The 22,671-nt window shown below is 35.8% G+C and overlaps 1 protein-coding gene across 2 annotated transcripts in view; it reads left to right on the top strand.

The window, feature by feature from the left end:
• The window catches only part of LOC134142530 (adhesion G protein-coupled receptor A3-like), a 272,865-nt gene that overhangs the window by 85,910 nt on the left and 164,284 nt on the right, over positions 1-22,671 (top strand). For both annotated transcript variants that reach the window (XM_062579679.1, XM_062579680.1), the window contains 4 exons: positions 7,759-7,830; positions 11,493-11,564; positions 21,118-21,189; positions 22,059-22,222. In XM_062579679.1, coding sequence (XP_062435663.1) covers positions 7,759-7,830; positions 11,493-11,564; positions 21,118-21,189; positions 22,059-22,222 — 380 coding nt within the window. The remainder of the gene's footprint in view (positions 1-7,758; positions 7,831-11,492; positions 11,565-21,117; positions 21,190-22,058; positions 22,223-22,671) is intronic.

Genomic DNA, 22,671 nt, shown 5'->3' on the forward strand with positions numbered 1-22,671 from the left:
CTTTTAGAGCTTACGTAAATATCTGGAAAAGCCTCAGTGGTTTTTCTTTATTAGAAACCGCATTTCATTTTGAGCTGTCGATCACAAAATGTTAAACTAAAGGTAGACACTAAACTTTTTGCATCCTTGTTGCAAATTTTGATTGATTGGCATTGTATTTAGAACTCAAGTAGAATTGATACAGGGTAAATTAATCATTAAAAATATGCAAGCTAGAAAATGTTATTTTCTGATACATACGTGTAGAGAAATGTTCAACAAAAACATTTCTCTGAATGTCTGTCCTATTTTACCAAGCTTTTTGCTCACTTTTGCTTCTTTGGTATATTGCTCCTTCAATTAAAATGCTGTGATTTTGTGTAGTTCTACAAACTTTATGTTCTTGCTATATTATTATTACAATTAGAATGAATACGCTGTAACATTCTTTGAGGACTTCGAGTGAGGAAGCGTTTACCTCTGCCCTTTTTCAGCTACGATTGTTGACACTTGTTTAATGTTTTTAGACTTGTTCCATTCCTAAATGATGAATAGCTGCAAAGTTACCGAAGCACACTTGCTGCCAATGAGTCATCATTGTTGAATAAAATAGTATCAGTTTATGCAGTGACCTTTTTGCTGTTCTATACATCTTTATTGCCATCAAAAATGACAGGTTTGAAACTTCTGATCGTACCTTCAGGAAGCAGCAGGTATCTTTTTGCCTCTTCTTCAGGTTGTTCTGTCCTAGGTAGTCTAAAAGAAAAGCTTTTAGCTTTTAGCTAAAAGAAAGCTAAGGGGAAAAGCATAGTCAAGGAGAGCATCAATATGTTAAAAACAAAACAAAACCCCTACCTCCCCAGCACCACTGTCACCACTGTCTAGCTTCTGTGTCTGCAAAGCACAATTATTTTCTATGTACTTAGTATCTTGTGGGAATGCTTTTAATCTAAATAAGGATTTATCTATCTCTCTTGGAACTTAACCTCAACACAGTCATAACTTTTCCAAGTCTGGAAAGTAGATTAAACATCCACTTCTATCATGGAAAACAGCAAACAACAATAAGAGCTCAGGAGTTTCATAGGAACATTGTGTACTTTAGTTATCGATGATGATATCAAATAATGGATATAACTTACATCAAGACATCTGCCTGTTTCTGTGTCTCCAGTGTGTGATTAGCAATACAGTCACCAGCAGTGGAGGTGAAAATATGTTTTCACAGTACCCAGAGCATCAGAGTATAATAAGCAATGAGTCACTGGCTCCTGTACAGAAAGATGTGTTTAAAATGTCTTCATACATATTTTTCCAATATTGTCTTAATTCTTTGTTCCTGTATCCAAGACTGCTAACCCTGACAATCAATATTACGACTGCAGGAGGTGTATTAAATGTGGTCTGTCATCATTGGCTATGCCAGTTTCCTACCATGATCATGACGAGGTTTTAAAAGTGTATCTTTTTTAAGGGTCTTGATTCTGCCTTCGTTTATTGGGTAAAACTTCCATTTAATTGAAATGTTTTGCATAAGAAAGAAGTGGAAGATGTGACCGTATATTTTTTTCTGTTGTTGTTTCATAGTAATATGCAAAATGTGGAAAGCCAGTCATATTTCACTGGTATTTGGCATCTGCTCAACAACTGATTGCTCTTCTCAAAGCTTTTTTGGAAAGTTTGCAGCACCATAATGACAGCTTTCTAAACACAGATGTCCTCTTGGTACAACCTATAATTTTTTATAAAAGATGTATCAATGTCAGGAATTTGAACGAAGTACTGGAATTAGTTGAACATTCTTGTTATGAATATGTATTCAGAATATCTACAGTACATGGAGTGGCAATAGGGGGAAGAGTCTGCAGTGTCTGAAGGCATACATTTTAGTACAAAATGCCCCAAATGTTTGCATGTAGTTTAAGATAAATTGATTCTTTTGTTAATGGAATGTCTATATTTTAATAATTTTCCCACAATATGTTCTACTATATGAATGCATACTGTGAACCTGAAGCATCAAGAATCTCAAGAACACATTTAGGTAATCAGAGATTTGGCTACAGAAGGTATGTAAGAGCTGAGAGGCCTGGAATAGCTATTAAATGTTCTTATAAAGTCCCATTAGTAGCCTCCTTCTCACATTTCATTTCTATCTCAGCTAAGCTATCAAGAAATGAATATTTCAAACACAGATTTCCCCTCCTTAAGTTAGCTGTCTTTGTTGAAGTAACTCCTTTTTAGTGCTATTAGTAAGTAAAAAAGTTAAAAGATTAATGTGCAAGGTGATTAAAAGCTCAGCAGCTTGTGGTATTTAGTAAAAGTTCTTGTACATTTTCACTTGCGGACTGCTACTTGCATACACAGGCAAATTACATACATGGTGGTAGGAAGATAGTGCCAAATGTTTATTATATGTAATTTATGTAAGTTCAGACTTGTAAGTGAAAAGGAAACACTCCTCTGGTAACTTATACTAACCATTTTGGATTATTTTTAATGATAACAGAGTCTGTTCTGTGTTGTTCTGTTTCCTATTCATGTCTAGTAAGATCAGAGTACTTACACCTAACAGCTTTAATAAAATTAGGGCAAACATAACATTTCAATAAATATTGTAGTAACTTTTTGCATCAGCTGTGCAGCCTTGGTATAAATGCTGCAGTTATTTCGACTAGAGCTAGCTTCACGTAGTTTCCATCTATCTGTAATTGTAACAGAAGTTTGGTTTTGGTTTATTTTCAGGTCATGCCACTAGATACATACACCCACACCACTAATGACACGTCATTCAGATTCAGAATAGATACTTTAAGTTAGAATGCTCCGTCAGAAATGATGCAAAACCATAAATGTTAGTTATAAAATGCTTTTTCATATTTATTTTTTTTTAACTGGGTCCTGCTATGGTCATTCAATATTGTGATTCTGGGGTTCGTTCTTTTTTTTTCTGTTGATGACAAAATCACTTGCATAGTATGTGTGTGTACGTGCATGTGTGTGGCCCAGCCTGGGCTCTTGCTTTGCATGCCACGGATCATGACCTTTTGCCAAGCCTCAGCAGTAGTTCTTGGGAAAAAAATGTAAACATACAACCAAATTTACCCTGGTTTCTTTATTTAGTTCAGTGAAAGTTGATGCTCATTGCTATAAGTCTTCAATGTAACAAATTCTTTGCTAAATTAAAAAATGAGAAATGCTAATTTAGTATTTCAGTGACACTAATTTTGTAAAAAAAAAATAGAAGTGAGAGGCAAGAAAACAGATTATTCTAGTATAGAAACAAGAATTGTAAGTGATTAACAATTTTACTCATTTTATTTATTTTCATCACATTTTAGTCTTCAGAGAGGGACAGGGGTCTTCAAAAAGAGACAGAGAAGAAAACACACCTATTGTGTTAAGCTAGAAGTATATGGAATCATTATGGAGTAATACTTATTACCAAGAAAGTGCCAGGATTGTGGGTAGCATAATCATCTACAATTTTCTGAGACTATCCTTACTAAAATGACCTACCGAATTTAAATGTAATTTCCAAAATAAGGAGACCAGATGACTTAGCTTGTTTGGGACACTGCAATTGATTGACGCTTTTCCTTGCAACGGCCTGGCTTCCACTAACATTACCCTGGGCTTTTTTATTCCTCTAGATGATAGTTTTGGATTGCACTGTTTTTTCCTATGCTGTTACAAGTTATGAGGAAACAGAGCAGAGTTTTGATAAACTAGGACATAGAGATCCAAAACCTTTTACTTGCCTGATTGTTTTGACTGGCATTAAAACTCACCTGCCAACAATCTGCCGCTCATACAGGTTCTTTTATAATTGTCATGAGCTGTTGGCCATAAGAGATGATCACTTCATCTAATTGCAACCTGCAAGTGCTCTTGGATGGGTTGGCAATTAACACAGAATATGTCTAATTGGTATACGGGTTACTGTCAGTTTTCCCTGCCTAATATGTGGATATTTGTGCTGACTAGGCCTCAAAGTGTTTTTGAAATGTATTCCAGTGTAAAACATGAAATGAATCAATATGGATCTTAGTGTCTACACTGGTGGGCTGGTGTTAAAAATAAATAGATAAATAAATAAAAGAAGCTTTAAGAATGCAGAAGTCCATGCAAAAGAGAACAGTGTCCTTTCCTCCTTTTCCAGTCAGGCTTATTTCTGCAGATTCCTACCTGAGTCATCATATATTTAACATTTTCTGCAAGCAAAAGGATTTAAGTTTCATTCATGAGGGTGTAGTCAGTCAGTCATGTTGCCCAGGGAAAACTAGGCCCTGATGGTTGGTATGAACAGTGCCAAAGCTAGACCACATGGTTTAGTACGGATATATGGATATATGGGTGCTAAAAGAAATGAGGCTTGGGCTGACACACACAATGAATGATCCTAAACCATCAAAGTAAAATATGATCATGCTGATTAGTCTTTAACAAAGACACCAGTTTGTGTTTGCAGGTTGATCGGACTTTGGGGAGGATGCAGAGACTGCAGTGGTTTTGTACTGACCTTTTTTTTTTTTTTTTTTTTTTTTAATGGGAACATAGGGGCAGGTGTGAGTTAGCTCTCTAAAGCAATTGTCACAACTTCCTGACCAAATAGAGACCAAAAGAAAACTTTACAATGTGTTTTGTTGATACCAAATGCCATCAGCTGTATTTCACTTGTAATTGTATCAACTCCTGGCACCTTTATCCAAAACCAGTATGTCACACAGAAGGGAAGAAAACTGCCCTGTCTGGGCTAGGTAAGCAGGAGAGGGCAGAGTAGTGGCAAGAAGACAACTGGAGACCGTAATTCCTCCCTGTTGCCCGCTGGGACTTCTTATATCCCTTGGCCAGATGGTCTCTGAGAAGCCACTCGAGCACAAATCTCTGCGCCTCTATTTCTGCCGCTGTTGTAACTGTGCTTACTTGATTTGCACAAGAGAGAAATTAGACTTGTGCCTAAAATTAGTTATTGACTGTAACTTTCTCCTTAATATTCAAATTGACATCTAGGTCCTTCCCCAAGCTATGCCCCTTGCTGCCCCCAGGATCTGTCTCTTGACTGACAGTTCTTTTTCTCTCTCCCCTCCTCTGTGCACCCTTTTGCTCTCCCTGTTGGTTTTCTCAGGCCCTGGTGAATTTTATGGGCTTTTTCCCTTTCCGGAGCAGTGCAGGCACACGTACCTCTGTATTGCACAGCAGCAGGGAAAAAGAAACATTTCTGGGGTTTTATGCGTTTTACTGGCTTAGCAACTAGCAAGGCACAGCCACAGCAGCTCAAGCAAATAGGACAGACCTATGCCATGTAATACATATTCCTGAAATTCATACATGCATGAATTCATGCATCATTATTTAGAAGTTATGTCAGTGCTGGATCAACTGGAATAGATCGGTGCATTTTTAATGCATTTTGTAATACTGTAATATTTCTGTTGGGCTGAGATATTTTATTGAGTTAGTGTGTTTTATTTGTATAATGAACTGGATAGTGGTTATCAGTTAAAGTAGTTACTGAAAATAGGAACTATAAAATATCTTAAACTAAGGAAAAAACAGTAAGAAACTAAACTACTGGCCTTTAGAAAGACATGGCTAGCAAATTAGCTAATATGTTTCATTGCTTTACGGATCCTTGTTACTTCAGATTAAGTAATTGTAGAACCTATTAATAAGTAAACCTGTATGGCTTTGCAGTACTTATGTTCTAGAAAGACTCAAAGTATAGTCTACTGATTGCAGTTTTAAATACATAGTTCCCTTCTCACCTTTCTTTTGTTTGTTTTTTTTTCCAGTAATGTCACAACATCAGGTGAAACGTACTCATGATGAAAGCACTGTAGAGCAAGCTAGAACAAAGACTGAAAGTTAATCTAAAAGTATCGGATAGGTGACATTGCGATACACGATCATTTTTGTGAACACAGGCGTGAAAACAAAATGCAGATTGTTCAGTTAAAAATTACAGTTCAATGAGATTTCAATTTACTCAAATATCATTTTTAGTTAAGTAGCTTTTCTGGATTAATAATAAGCAATGTCAGCAAATGTTCATTTTCAAGATTCTACTTGCAGCTCTGTTAATAAATTTTCATGTTAAGTTCTTCTACAGAAATTTCAGTCTTACCACTTCCTTGCTCTGTGCATAGCAAAAAATAATTGATGAAAAAAAATTCTTAAAAATGAATTATAGTTAACTCTAAATAGTGTATTTGTGAATAATGGTATAAATATGGAAGTGTTCAGTTCTTAGCTGTGTATCACACCTTGCAGAGTGTGCTGCATAAACTTTGACCTTGGTAATCCTTAACAAATACTGTGATTATCTTGAACCTAGTCTACAGCTAATTTTTTTTACAACTTCAGTGACTGACTGTCTAGACACACTTTTCAAGCTGAGATGGTAAGGACTTAAAGGTTTTTTCCATCAAAACTGTAGTCTCATTCTGCTGTGTATTCATAGCTCTGCATTTCTTTATATATAAAGATAAAACTTGTACATAGAAGTCAAGATGTCTTGTCACCTTCTTAAGGATTTTAAGTGTTATGTGATTTGATCTTTTGCGTGTCTGACTGAGAACTTTGCTAGAGAGAACACTCATCAAAGTCATCACTAAAGTAAAGCAGTTTTGACATATAACAAATAGTATTTCAAAGATCTGCAAAATGACTAGCAAAATACAGACTAGCAATGTACAAAGATATTTATTTATGATTTGGAATCAATTTAACTTTGAAATTCATATATATCCTAGTGTGGACCAGACATCTGGAATGAAACCTTGCCATTTTGAAGGCAGCCACATCTCGGTGGGACCCAGATTTCACCTAGTATGCATTTTATTTGCAGTAAAATAGAAAGTTATAAATAAGGAGACTCATGCTGTTGATGCGTCCATACTTTGGTAGAGTCAGTGTGTGTGTGTGCTCTAATATACTGGAAGTGGCCAGTCTGAGAAACCCGGTGATGTTATTGAGCACCAGTCATTCCCTATGAATTGCAAACTGTTGAAGATGAACACTGACTCTGCAAGAATTCGCAGCAGTTATCTCCTAGGCCTGCTTACCTAATGGCACTAAAGGCACTTCCTCAGCGTTCGCATCATGAAGAGTCTTAAGACAATTCAATAGTAAATCTCTGTGGGGACTGAACTGAGAGCAGTGTCATGGCCCCGAGCACTGTGCCAAGAGCGAATGAGCTTATTAATGCTAGTGAAATACTCTGTATCTGTACAGCAACTGGTCCTCTGGATTGCCACCAAGTGCAAAATGAAGCACCTATCTGCCAAATACGAGAAACTGTGTATATGCCACGACAGAAAGCAGATCTCTCCCTTTATGTCTCCTATGCCAGCTGCTTTGCCTGCATTAGGTGGGAATGAGAAATTTAATAAGTGTAAAGTGCACAGAACAATGAATAAGCAAACTAACATGCTCTTGCTTTGCTGACCCAATTATTTTATTCACTCATTGATTAAAACATTTTTTCCTGAGGCAAGAATGGCTGGCAAGCTCATTTTGGAAATTACAAATAGGATAAGTATTAAAACAAACCATTTTAATTAACAGACTGTTTTGTAATGCCTAACCTTAATCTTCTTAGAAAAATATGTTTTCAGAAACTGCAAGTGATGTAATGTTTCTGGTATTACTATTTAAAATAAATTCATTAGTTAAGACAAAGGCTAAAATTGCATTACATTTCACACTTTTCATATGTAACAGAAGTACCGTATGTAAAAGTGATAATTAATTGCTCCTCCTATTATGTTTCTCTAGCGATCTGAAGAATAACTTAATTAGCACAATTGAGCCTGGGGCCTTTCATGGACTTTCAGAACTGAAGCGCCTGTAAGTATTAATTCTATTTGAATTATCCTGAAAATTGGGTTTGTATGAACATTTCTGTCCTTGGGGAACTCAAATATGCCACCAAGGAATAATAACATAAGGACACTGGCTATAGAATAGAAAAACATACAGTGTACTTTCTAAATTTACCAGGACTTTTGCTTATCTTTCTTTTTTTGGAATGTTATTAGTACATTTAAAATTACCAGTTTGTTTCTAGTAAATGTCCTAACAAGTACATCTAGAAAGCTTTAAAACATACATGAGTTATAACCTAGCAGACAATTTATTTCTACAGAAATTAAGCAGAAATAAAACCTAGTGGTTTAAATAAGAGGAAACACCATTTTTGCTATAGTAAGTTTTTTAAGTATGCTAGATCTTCTTTACTTTTATCATAGGCTTGGTCTGTAAAAAGTAATATCTTAGGAGGAAAACTTACATGTTGAAGAATTTATCATTCTCTTACCTATTAAATTCACTCTGCTTAGTATGTTTTAGTTAAAGAATGATTTTCTAAGGAAACAAGACTTGTGCAATCTCTGCCCATCATCCTTTCATTCTTCTCTTTGGAAATTCTCTCATAGTATTTTTGAAGGCAATGACTGATTTTAAGCTACATTTGAAAATGGGAAAAAACATGAAAGTTATTAAGATCCCACAGTGCTGGGAAGGGGAAAAGGGTTCTTATAATTAACACTGGCTACGGATCTTCCTTATTTCTTCTGAACCTGAAGGAAAAGCAAGAACAGCTTTTCTTTTTTCAAAAATCTGTTACTCTAAATGGCAGCATCCAAATGTACTAGCCAGCTTGGCCACTAGTAAATGCCGGAAGTCAGTGTAGCTGTTGTTTATGCTGTCTCATGTCGGATGAGACCTGTAAGAAAACAGGAATTATTTTAGTGCTCTGGTAAGATTTAGATGAGAAGGAATATAAATCCACAGGAAAACAAATTTACAAATCCTGCTGCTTTTTTGCTCTGAGGTTTAATTCCCTAACTGCTCTGTACAGTGGACATCATACAGCATCAGTAAAAGACTTCCATCTCCCTCCATATAGGCAGCAGTATTTTCTAATACCAACCAATGTGTTTAAGTGCACTTGGGTAGAAAACCTATGACATAACAGTGACGGAGTTTGAGCAGCATACACATTCTTAGTATGTAGGTAAGAGTAAGACTGAAACTGTCTTGCTCACTCTCTATATAGAGATAATAATAGAGCGTACTAATCAGAAGGAGCGGTAATTATTGTTTTGGCCACATGCTCTAATAACACAACCCTGACCTCTGGTGGGAAAAACGGGAAACCTGCAGAAGTCACGGGCTGCACGCCTGAAAACTGCACAGGTGAAGTCACGGGTCAGCCACGAGAGGGAAGTCAGAGGAGAGAAAGTCACAACACATCGGCAAAAAGTGAGAAGAAAAGACTAGCAACGTAGGAGTGGCAATACTGGGGTTTGTTATGGTAGGTTTCAAAAAATCTTATTGCTAATAAGAACACGTCACACTGGGAGCGATCTAGAGACAGTGTGTAGATTAATTATTAGGCTGTCCCATGCTGGCACAAAGTGTTACAGTTTCATAGTAAACAAGAAAATCTCTACACTCCATCACCATTCTTGGGTAGCAGGCAGCTGAACAAAAACATGCCGTGTAAACTCACGTTGAATGTTGAGCACAGTAATTACTTTAAGAATATACTTTACATTCACTTCCTCTTTTTTCGTACGTCACACATGAATGATACTGTGAAAAGTCAAAGCTAATGTAGTGTGGGCAGCTGTAGGAGATGGGAATATGGTGAGTCAGGTAGGATAAACGGCAGGCTGTCAGCATCACAATATGAATGATTTGGAGAGCCAATTGTGATAATCTGTATTGGAATGGCAGAATGAATTATTTCAAGGGTTCACTAAAAATGTTCACACAAAACTGTTGAAAAATGAAAATTTATGCAGCATTGATGGTATGGCACTAGTTTATTCAACAGAGAACTGTTTTGTTTTCCCTAACATCAATTTTACAAGACAACATTAGTAAGGCAAACATTTTACTCCTGATAAGGAACGCCGGCTTTGTGCATCATGAATTGATTATATTTAATATAACATGTATGAGTTCCAAGGAAGATGCAGCAAACTGTCTTTTCTTTTTACTAATATTTCCTTAGGCAACATATTTTGCAATACAGAGATTTCAAGCACTTTGATAGATCTTAATATGAAAATAACACTAATTAAAATAAACTTAAAAACACATGTAACCTTTTGCTTTGTTAAAAATACAGATTTACTGTGTGGCACATTTGAGAACGATATCCTGGTTTTGATTAGTTTAGATGAAGTTTACTTTTACTGCCCAAATTACATTCCATACAGTGATACTTTTTTACTTATGTGGAAGTGAAGCACTACCCAGCGAAGAATCCTGGATTCCTGTTACAATTTACCTTTTGTCCTGGTGGAGGGCAGGGGGAGGAATTATGCTTCTCTTAACATATTTTTAGTTTTTGTAGAACAATGTTGTTTTCATTAGGAAAAACATAAAGATTAATTGTTAATATGCAATTATTGCACTATATTGCTATCCAGCCTCTTTTCTTCTTCTATTGTCTGTTTGGTATTCCTGACAAGTGTTTAAGAAATAGTTCTATTCTAATGCTATATTTCATTGTTTATTTGTACAACAACATATTCTTTGTCTGGTAGGAGAAGTCTTTGTAGTGAATTCTAAAGATACTGTCTTCATTTTCTAGTTAGTTTGATCTGTCTCCATAAAAGCAATAACTGAATTTCTCAAAATGCAACCATTATTTTCCTATTTTGATTACTTTAGTGCTGTCATGTAACAATAGAAAAAACAGGGAATCTGAACAGTGCAATGTCGTTTATTTTACGACAAAAATGTTAAATAAAACATTTGCTAAAATATTTACTAACTACAGGGCAGTACAGCTGGAAGTAATACAGTGTAGTTCTTCATATGTGTATCTGTCTCCTTTCTAAAAGACCTCTGAACATTTTGTGGTATATATGAATTACTGCACTGCAAACATCTATTCACCTTTCTGTGAACAAGAGTTAAGGGAACGTAATGCCTCACATTATTTGTGGTCTGAGATAGCCACAGCCTTGCTCTTAGAAAAACTTGTCAAGTGTTTCTCAAGACTAACCTTTCCTACTGACTAAAAAATGAATTGCCCCCTTGTTTCTGTGATTTCTTCAGCAGGAAAGAATGCTGTCTATGCGATGAGGTAAATGGTGAAAATCAGTCTTCACTGGATATTGCACACGACAAATTACAAAATACATATTATTTTTCATGATTAAATAAACAGGTGCTAGTAACTCAATAAAGACAATTCTTTACGCAGAAGAGCATTTCTACTTTGTTTTACACCTCTACCCATATGTAATCACATTTTAATGCAGTTAATATGAAATTCGGTGTAAAATGTTTGATTGCAGAATGTTGCTTAATAATGTTAATACAAAGTTGTGAAATCTATTTAATTCAGATACGGTGTACTACCAAGAAAGGTTTCGTTTTTCAATGGTCTCTAACTCCTTAACAGTTAAAATTAGAGAGGCTGTGTATGAATATTTGGCCATGTATGCGAATAAGACTGAATTAATGTTGTATTGTTTTGTCTGTTTCAGGGATCTTTCGAATAATAGGATTGGTTGCCTAACACCAGAAATGTTTGTTGGACTTAACAGTCTTCACAAACTGTGAGTATAACCCCACTCTTATTTTGTAAAGGAGAAATAGGAACTGTCGTGGCTTATCTGAAGACAGTTGGTAACAAAGTTTCATTATAAAAAAAAAAAACCCTAATTTCATTTAAAAAAAATCCTTCTGAGGCTTTGATTATAATCAGTTGATCTCTTACAGATGTTTGTTTGTAATTGAAATATCTGTCAGAACTGTAAAGAAATACATTGAACTTATTTCATTTTCACATTGAACAAGATGTCTCACATTGAACAAGATGTCTCACATTGAACAAGATGTCTGTGTTTGCTTGTGTTCGAAACAACCGCAGGTCAAGCACACAAATGATGATTGATTCATAAAGTTGAGTCTCATACTGGTTAAAACATAGATGAATTGCTCTTTCTATCCATTACAGATGAATTAGAATTTATAAAATTGTTTACTAAAATGTATCAGAGAAATATTTGAAGAGACAGTAAGAAAAAATATATATACAGTACTAAGTCAAATAAGATTTAGAATATCAGGGAGTTCCAGTTGATTCAAAAATATCAATTTTAGAGTGACCATTTAAGGTGCTGTATCATACACATGCTTTGTCGTGGTATTTTGTGATTCCTTAGTGTCCCACATGCAGCTGAACTGAAATGTGGTGTGGGGAGCAACACAATCAACCTGCGTGTCCATAGGCATAGCAGAGAGTCTATCAGATCAGTGTAATAAAAGGAGAAGTTAGAGAAGACACGAGTAGGATAGTATAATGGAGCTGTTCAGTTTTAGGATCAGATGACCTGGAAAGGGGATAAAATGTGTGGTGATAAAGTTTGCTAAAGATACTACATTAATCAGGGAGTTAGAGACAAGGACTGATTATGAAGGGCCGAAGCAATGTACAGGCCTCCATGACCGTGCAGAAACGTGGCAGATGAAATTTCATGTAGGTAAATATTAAGGGATGCAGGGGAGGAAAAAACAATCTGATCCAGTTAAAACACAGGGAAGATGTTCTGAGGCTAAAGTGGAAAATTCTGTGAAAACACCTGCTCAGTGTTCAGTACCATTTTAAAAAGGATAGTGAGTATTACTAGAGAGAACAAAGCAGACAATATCCATTACACTACTGAAGAAAGCCAAGAATCTATATTTTGAATATTGTTGACAATTCTGGCCTACTCATCTCAAAAAGGTTATCAGAACTAGAAAAGGTTCAGAGAAGGACAAAAAAGAGTGGTCAGAGTTGTGATACAGCATGTAGAAGTACTAGGAATGAGCAAGTTGGCTAGGACTTTACTGTCTGGAAAAGAGAAAATTCATGGAAAAGGAAGAAGTACGATAGAAAGCAGTAAAATTGTGAATAAGAGAGAGAGATGAACAGAAATCATTTTTTTGTTGTTTCTCATGATACAGAAACTAGAGAATACTGATAGAAACTCCTGTACAGCAGATTTGAAACATAAAAGTATTTTTTAACAAAAGACAAAGGAAAGCTTGGAAATCCTTGCTAGAGAATGCTGTGAGCAAGAATTTGCATGAGTTCAAGGGGGTAATGGACAAGTTTATAAAAGGAAACCCTTGAGGGCTGCTGAATTCGTATAAGCCATGTCTGGTTCAGGAAATTCTGGTCCTCAAATCGCTGGAGACTGAGAGAATAAACGGAGAAAAAAACATTTTGTTATCCACTTGTCAATGCATCTAATGACTTTAATGGCTTAAATGGACATTTGGTCAGACCCGGGAAGGCTTTCTGTTTTTATCCACATCTGCCTTCATTTCTGAATGGTAAATCAGTTCCTGTGCAGCCTTGTAATACGTGGTGAATCTCATGCCTCATTTTCATCCTCCTCCCATCCTTCCTTGGAAAACCAGGGAAATCTTTCCAGACAGATCAGTCATGGGGCAAGATGACACCAGGTAAAATGCTGAAATCTGGCACATTTGCTTATCTCATTAATGACTGTTACTATGCCAGATCTTCTCTGAATTGCACAAATGAAAACAGATGATGGGAAAAGATGATAGAAAGTTGATGAACAGTGACAAGATACTCTTTTTTACTCATCTCAGGCTGCCAAACTGGAAAAGCCCAACTCACCTTTTGAAGGTTGCTGGGTTTCCTTTCTTTTAAGCACAGTGAACGTGATTGTGACCAGACAGCCGGATTTCCATAGAAAGTATACTTAGCTTGAGGTGGTGAAATCACCATTTTAAATAATGCAAGCTTTTGGGAGAGACCTCAGGGGAAATTGAGTGCAAATCCATGCGCTCTCAGGGACGCATGTCATAAAATCCTGTTCATAAACCTTCCAAACTCCATCTTAAACATTAATTAAAAGTTAAATACAGAACTGCAGTCTTGTGAATAATAAAGAACATAAATTCATTCACAGTGAGCGTGTGACGTTTGTTCCTGTGACAACGTTTGTTTGGATGTCATACCCCTTTTCTCTGGCATTTAAGAAGACCGAGCAGCAGTGGGGCAGTCTCCCTCCACTTCCTTGGTTGATGGAAGGTAGGAAGTGGCAGGAAGAGAGCACAATCCTCATGCCAAACCCTCCGCAGTCACCGGCCTCAGCAAACCACAGCCTTACAGTTTCCTTTTCCAAACCAGATTAGACATAGCCCTGCTTATTCTAGGAATCTAATTCTGTACCTATCCCAGGGTTAGTTAATCTTCTCCGAATATGTTTTTCCAGAGAGAATCTCACCAGGTTCTTGTAGGTTATCATTAGTACTGCATTTGCGTCTCGAGAGGAAATCTCTGTTCTTGTACAGCCTAGGTAAATATTTACCTTTTCTTCACGTTAGCTCTAACTTCCATGTCTAATTGGCTATAGATCCTGGACTTCCCATATTATTTTTCTTCCAAGGCCCCAGTTTATAGTTGAAATTGGAATTAGACCTTAAGTATAATTCTGAATTGACATTCTTGTTGTACCTTTCACTTTGAATAATATTATTTAAAAGAAATTACTAGAACTCTGATCTTCAAGAACATTCAGTTCTTCTTATATGATAGTTTTCATAATATTCACCATTTGTTTGTTTTGTCATTACCAGATTTCATTTTCACATGCTTACATTTCTGTGCCTGAATCATTAGTGAGAGTGTTAAATACATCAGTTTCTGCAGAACACCAGTAACATCTCAGCCCACCTCCCTTCTAGTCTGTCCAGTACATTACAGTATCTTAAAATAAATGTGCTTAGCCCTAGGTTCTTCACACTGTTATGGATGTTGTTATGTCCATGTGTCAGTGGAAAAAATGATGATTCTGGTAATTGCAGACCTGTTAGGCTGACCTCGCTTGTATTTGTAGCAGTTACCAAGTGAGCTTGGAGAGAAAGAAAAATAGAGAAAATGTTGGACAATTGTAAATGGGAAAAAAAAATCAATACACTGCTATTGAAGATGCATCATTTAAGTGTATGAAAAGACTGCTAATTTTCTAGACAAGGAAAATTATTTATTGATTTTAGTATGCGTCTACCATGATGCTATAGAAGCCCGAAAGTACCATCAACATTCATACTAGTATTTTCATGTGGTTGGGATTAGCCTAGAAGGCCTCTAGTTCCCCAGGTATTTTCTGCATCTCCACTAGTTCTGCAGATCACTGTTACTGTAGGAATTCTGAGTATAGTCTATACTACTAGATTCACTAGTTCCTCTGACAGTTCTTTCACTGTTTTCAGGCTGCTCATCCAGGCTTAGCTGAGCACTTTCAGTTTGAATCCTATCATCAGTCTTGGGAGAGTTTATTATCATTAGTGTATGCTTTTAACCACAAATATCTATAATCAAATTATCGTTTGTACTGAACAGACAAAAATCCTAATCATGGGCTATATTTAGTAGGTACGTTGTCCTCACCTCTTGTTTATGAAATATCTGTATTGTTAAAGTGTCTTTTGCACTTTGTTTTGTTACACTTTCCAAAATTTAACTTGATTTTTGGCAATCCTTCTTGTTCTCCAACCTCTCTGGCTTCTGAGATAGGGTTTTTTGTTACCTTTTCCAGTTTGATATAGACTCTGTGCTTCATTGATCTTTCTTAAATCTTAAAAAGAAATTTTAATCTTAAGCTGTGATTATTGATTCATTTAGTCTTTCCCTTCATTTTTCTGGTTTGGTTTTTAAATTGCCTTTCTGCTATTGCCTTAATGAAACTGGGAGGATCCTTCATTCAAGTTCATGAACGTAACTGGTTCCTGGCTAATTAATCTTTTTTTTATTATTATTTCGAAAGTTTGTCCTTTGGAAATCAGAAGGCCCAGTCATAGATAAGTCTACATTTCCTTTTCATCTGAAGTGACTCAGTTCATGATTGCTGTATCAAACGTTACGACAGTCTTTTATAAGGAGTTTTCTCCTTACCAAACCAAATTCAAAGGTAACGCTATCCGTTGCTGAGTCAGTGATTATTTTGTGAAGAAATACAACTACAGTCACATTCCGGAGTAACTGTTCCCTACCATTCATGTTATTATTTGCTCTTCAATCTGTATCTCAGAAATCTCACATAATGACGCTTTTGCTGTTAGTATATATTTGGGTAGGGATCTCAATTTTGCCTGTTGTGTAAGAACTAGTGATTGTTGAGCGACTGCAGCCTAATACCACCTGCTGCTTTTCTAACGCTCTCCGGCTGTCTTTTCCCTTGGGAGTTCATACACAAAATTTCTTACAATCAAACCTTTACAAATACGTTTAAAATACAGTAAGTCACATTTCCATTGCAACTGTTACCTCTGAACTGTGTATACTAGTAATTTCAAGAGTATGAGAGAGCAATTCTCTGAAAGGGTTATGGGACAGCCTTTATACGTCATTATAGATAACTGTAGTAAGAAAAAGATGACAAGTTCATTAGCTGGAAATGGGTTTCAAAGCCGTCAAGTAAAGTTTAGATTATTGAAGCAGTAGTGTACGTTGATTTATGCAGTTGTTCATTTTGGTAGCTATGTAGAGCTTTCCTGTGTTACCTTAGTAAGATGAAGTACAGAAGGATCTTTGCAGGCTGTTACCAAAACCAGTAGGGAGAGCCATGAGTCCACTGGAAAGAGTACAGGACATAAATCTTTATGTGCCTTCTGTGAAGTACAGAGAAGAGGTTTTCTTACCCTGTTTACAAGCATGAATATCAGATAAAACAAAATAACCCAGTATTGATCTTGGCCCTATAAAATGTAAGCCTGATTCAGGTTTTAAGAAGTTTGTTACAAGATGAGCTATGATTTTTAATCAAATGATGTAATGCTTGTACCTTACTTAGTAGGATGAGGGAATGTCTAAATGCTTCACGAAAAAGGAAGGACAAGAAGTGCCTGAGCTTTCAGGGATACTGCAAAGGCTCTTCAAAGAGGTTAAGGAAAGGCTGGGTGCTTTTCAGCAGTCTATTTTACAATGGGGAAATCTGCAAGTCTCTTGAATTAAAAAATAATAATTATTAATAATATCCCTTAGCACTGATTTCAAAATATGCATGCATATGGACTCCACAAAAATTTCTAAACCTCTTGATGATGCATGTAGAATACAATTTTTTTTACTCAGATTGTAGTCAGGGTTTATATTTCTGTTTATATTTAATCTAAATATCAGGAACTGTGGAATAGTAGGGTAGTACCACTGTACTGATATATCTGAGTTCATTGTGATTAGTCCGCCAAATTTTTAGCCTTTCAGATCCTGAGGTGTTGCAACCTTAAACCTGTTTCAACAAGCAGTTACTGCTGAGTCTTCCTTTTGAAAATTTGAAGCATGCCTTCCTCCTCACTTATAGTTGTTTGATTAAAGTACATCTGATTTATACTTCACCCTACCTCTGAATCATCAACAGCAGTCAGCTTTATAATATTATACCATAAATTCTCTTGTGACTTTGTTGCTGTCATGGAACAACGAATCACTTTGTGCAGTGCCAGAGGTGAAGTACAAAGCAAGTAACGTAGTGAGTCAAACTGACCCCTCTTTAGCAACCTCAAGCAAGTAGCAGGTGGAACCCGCCCTCTCCAGATTTCTCTTATCATTTTTTCCCTTCCTATTCCCAGCTTTTCCCACAGGAGATGAATCTGTCACCACTGCATTCAGCCTTTGCTTTTTAATGCTGTTCATAAGAGTCCAGTGTACTTTATACACTCCTGCTTTCACCTGTACTCTACCTCAAAACTCTCCTTCATGACACATTACTCCCTTTGACTATTTCATGATATCTGTCATTTATATTAAAGCTTTTGGCAAAAGTGTTCTATTAATTCTATTAAAAGCATAAGAGTATCTGGTATATGAAAAATAAGTCAAAGACCTTGGACATAGAGTAAAATGGTTTACTTCTGCTATAACAGAGAGCACATATTTCTGTTAATGGAGTTAGTTAATGGCACAGTAAGTGCTATCAGCCTTGAAGTGCATTAATTTGTTAGATTTGAAATGTTGGCAAACTAAGTGACATGTTTTTAAAACAAATATTTTAAATCAGGCTAGACTGGCTTTTTGAGATATCTGAAATGGTGGAATTTGACAACGCTATGGGTTTGGAGGTGTTATAATATAGGATGTGAATGGCATGTGAACAACAGAATCAGGCATTTGCAGCTGGCTGTGGATATCAGGCCTCACAACTCATCAGAAATGAGTGTTATTTGAATGGTTTAGGAACATATTTGAAGGTTTTGTTAAAGAGGGAGATTCCCACTTCAGAGATCACAGAGATCTCTCATTTCTGTTTTCGTGTCAAACTTACAAATATAACAATGCATATAATTTTTTACTTTGTTACAGTTTTACTTGATGCTAATATTAATGCATATTCGTATATACAGAGGAATATAATTTGGTTGCATTGTGAAGATATAGAATATTTGCTGTCATGTGTCAAAAATGTTAGAGAGACAAACCTGCCCTGACAGTCACTAACTCTTTAAAAGAAGTGGGGCAACCTCATTCCTTTAGCAAAGTGGGCTAGAAGCAAAGGAAAGAAGAAATGAGATAGTACGGTCTTGTATCATCCTCTTGGTCTCCGTTTCATGGTGTATCTAGTCTTTTGTATTGAAATTATATGTTTCTTGGAGATAGGATTTTTTTTTTTTTTTCCTGAGTTATGCAGCACAATGAACATGGTCTTAGTTTGCTAATTAACAATATTTTTTTTGGAAACTTCAAAACAGATCTTGGCCAGAAAACTGTGAAAGAATATGAAAAATTGGCTTGCTGGCTTTGTGCCGTCTTGAGCTCTTGGGAGCTCAATTCTTCTAACACTGCTAAAACTTCTGAAGAAAAGAGTTATATGTTTCTTTGTCACTATAGAAAGAAATCAAAAATCTGTAAATGGAACACAAATCAAGAATTTTTAGGTTAACACGGCGCTGATATCTATCACAGTGGAATCCGTAGGCTCTATGAAGAGTACGTAGATTTAGTAGTTATGGCAGCTGTACAGCTGCTGCACCCCTCCGCATCGGCTGGGGGGATGACCTGCAGGCTTCCGTGCTTCCTACTGTACTGACCAGGCATAAAGCCTTCCTTTGGTCCAAACACAAATACCAAACTCAAAACTTGGTATTCTGTGTGTGTTACTATATGAGGTCTGGATGGTTATTTAAGGGAAAAGTTGGGATTTGCATCAAATTGCAGTGTTACCGTACTGCAGTTGAGCAAGGAGGAGAAAAGAAACCTCCCTGTTTTTCCGCACCCTGGCTGCCGTCCACGTAAGGCCCAGTGGATTACTTTTCCCTTCCTTCTGAGCCTGATTCTCCTCTGTCCGTAACTTTATATTGTTGTAACTGCTTTTATATTAGTGGAAGTGCTTCTGATATACTTTAATGTAAATGTCAGGATTTTCAGTTTCTGATTAAAGATCTCAGTTCACTGAGCTGCTTCAGCACATGCCTGGCCAGGGCTTGTATCCAATAAACCTGTGAGTAGATCCATTTAATTCTAAACAAATATGTAACTAGGTCTTTGTGATAGGCCCAATATTTTTAGTTCCTGTTGATAAATCCAAAGTAGCAAAAGTATAGAAATAGGTTGCCACAGGCAAACATTCATTTCCACATTTAGGCTATGAACATTTTAGTAACGCAGGCTTACACATATTTCAAGAAATACTTGAAAGCTCTTCCATTTCCAAGAGCTTTGCACCATAACATACTAAAGGAGCACAGCTACACAAAATCTTAAGAAACCTCAACTGTATCAAGTCATCTCAATTTCACTCAGTGAATTGATACCGTACAATATTAATGTATTGTTGAGCCAATCTATTTTTTTTGTGTTAACTGAGTTTTCCTTTAAACTACCATAAAAATTTGAATTTTCTTTCTTTTAACATTGCAGTGGTGAAAAATTACTTGTATTCTGAGAATTACCTGAAATATAACTGTAAGATCAATTATTGTTTCAAGAATGTTCCATAAATTTGTTAAAATAATTTGTAACTTTGCAACATTTTCTCACCTTTTTTGTATGAATTCATTAATCCATGTGCATCTGTACAGATTTCTTATTTTACAAAGCTGGTTCCGGTCTGCTCCTGCTTGTTAGATTCATCACTGCTGGAACGCTGATCCTGGTCTGAATTCTTACCTTCAGATTAGCAGGCGTTCCTTACTTTATAGACATAAGAAAAATGAAATCAATAATTATAAAAAACATCCCTTTTTAATGTAAGAAGGAATGCTTCCATTTTCTTTGGCAATATGAATTATTTTCTTATAACAGCAAATCTACACTGAAGAGCCTGAGAACTGAAATTTTTAGCCATCTTGAATTCGGACATTTGGGCTTCAGGCATTGGTTGATCTGCAGAGGTGGAAAGCAACATGTATCAATATTTCAAAAATAGGTATTTCATATGATATGAAATGTCAATCTTGGATACTACACTGATTAGTTTGCAGGTATAGCAAAAGACAGTATTGCTTGACATTAAGCATTTGTCATTTATACTGTCAAGATCACGGTACAGCAATAATGTTAAACTAGGCAAAATTACATTGCAAGTGTTCAGCTTAAACCATTTTGTGATCAAGACCAAAACCAGTAAACACTACCTAGAATGGAAATGGTCTTAAAAGTTTAAGAATGGGAAAAATAAACTTATGTGAAGTCCTTTGTAATAAAATTGATCTGTGAAGTTACTTTGAAAATTTGTTATTTGAAGGAATTGCTTGAACTCTTCTCAGGATCATTAAGAAAGACACGGCTTTTGTTTCTTTATCATGAAGTGGCATTGTACAGACACTATAAAACACTGTAGAGGTCTCATTGCCTGGTCACCATATGAATATTGTTCTTTAAGTTCTAGAATGTATTACTGCTGTTAAATATGCACAGATATTGCCATTTATTAGACTGACTAAATTATATGTATATCTGCTGTGAAAATAAAATTAGAAGTGTGTGATTTGATTTGATTTAAATGTTGTTGTAATTTGTGAAAAAGTAATGTATAAATTCAAGTGGTTTTATTGTTACTAAAAAGCATAATCATTTAAGTAGCATTGGGAAAGTTATGCATTTAGCAGCTTTGTTTTATTTGTTATAACTGATTATTTTTTTTTTCCTAGAAATTTATCAGGAAATATATTTTCAAGTCTTATGAATGGACTTTTTTCTGAGCTGCTAGCTCTGAAAGCACTGTAAGTATGTCTTCGGTTTGGAAATATTTAAGAGGAACATTAGAATAAACATAGCAGAGCTTGATATGAATTTGAATAGTATTGTTACTGTCAATGTACTACTAATTTAAAAGATACTATATTTTTAATTGGTGTCTTTTATTCTTTTAAATTTTTCATTTCATTTCATTTCATTTCATTTCGTTTCGTTTTAAGTTTTCGTTTTTTTGCTGACCCTCATCTAGTCACCAAGCATGAAGGGGCTTTGCAAGCAAATGTATACAACTTGGAATATAAAGTAATTATTTATTGCCTAATGCATATAAGATATTAGGTTTTTGTGAGCTGTTAGATTAGCCATTAGCATGTTCACCTGAGACGACACCCAAAAAGTCTTTGCTGGCCACGTAGGCATCTGTCATGGGGCAGAGGGGGAAAAGGCTTGGCCTTCAATTATAGTAACAGTTCCCACTTATTTATATTGCATGCACGTATCTGAGATTTAAAAGAGTATTCTCAGTATTTCTGTGGTCTCAGAAACGTAAAGGAGTTTTTAATAAGTAAAAAGATGTTACGATATGACTTTCAACAGTAGCATTTACTCGAATCTGATTTATTAATGATGATGCTGTTCTGTAACTGAAAACAGAATGATAGCATAGTATCGTATATTATATTGTATATAATGTGTATATGTTCCAAGTACTATAGCATAGTATCTTGGAACTCATCAGCAGTGGTAGAATGTGTGTCGCTTAGTTGTCTCAGCTTATCTTATAATTAGTTATGTGCCTGTCTATAGTTAGAGTTAAATAATTTGAATGTAACATAAGCAATGTGTTTATCACAAGTGCTCGTGTACCAGTTGTGATCTTTCTTTGCCTTTCTAGACATTTCAATACTGATTCACTCATTTGCGATTGTAATCTGAAATGGGTCTTGCAATGGGCCAGAAATGCTTCAGTTCGAATAGCAGAGGAAACAGTTTGTGCTTACCCCAGGATTTTACAAGGACTCTCATTTCGTAACCTGAAGGAAGACCAGCTGATTTGTGGTGAGCTATACTCTCATTTAACATTACGAGTTGAAGTGGATTTCCAGAGAAAAGTGTTAAAAGAAAAATGATGCCAAACAAAATGTGTTAATAGCTCTGACTTTCTTACAGGCACAAGAAATCTAGTTATACTGCACAGAAAATACAACTACGATTGAAAGAGGAAAAAATAGACCTGTCTTGTTTCATATAAACCAGATTACATCTATCACAAGAACACTACTGTCCTATCTATATATCAGATAACATGTAATTATGATCTGAAACATTAATCCATGACGGAAGCTCTGTGTTACATACTGCATGAAAACATGGATTCCTAAAGGGATATAGAGAAAGCTCCTTTTAAGTTATGTGTCTGAGTGTGTGACATAAATATCTAATTGCATTCTTTTGTTTCTTATTTTTATAAACCTGTGCTATACAATGCACCACTGTGTCCTGAGGAT

Source organism: Rhea pennata, chromosome 7 (assembly GCF_028389875.1).
Source record: "Rhea pennata isolate bPtePen1 chromosome 7, bPtePen1.pri, whole genome shotgun sequence".
NCBI lineage: Eukaryota > Metazoa > Chordata > Aves > Rheiformes > Rheidae > Rhea > Rhea pennata.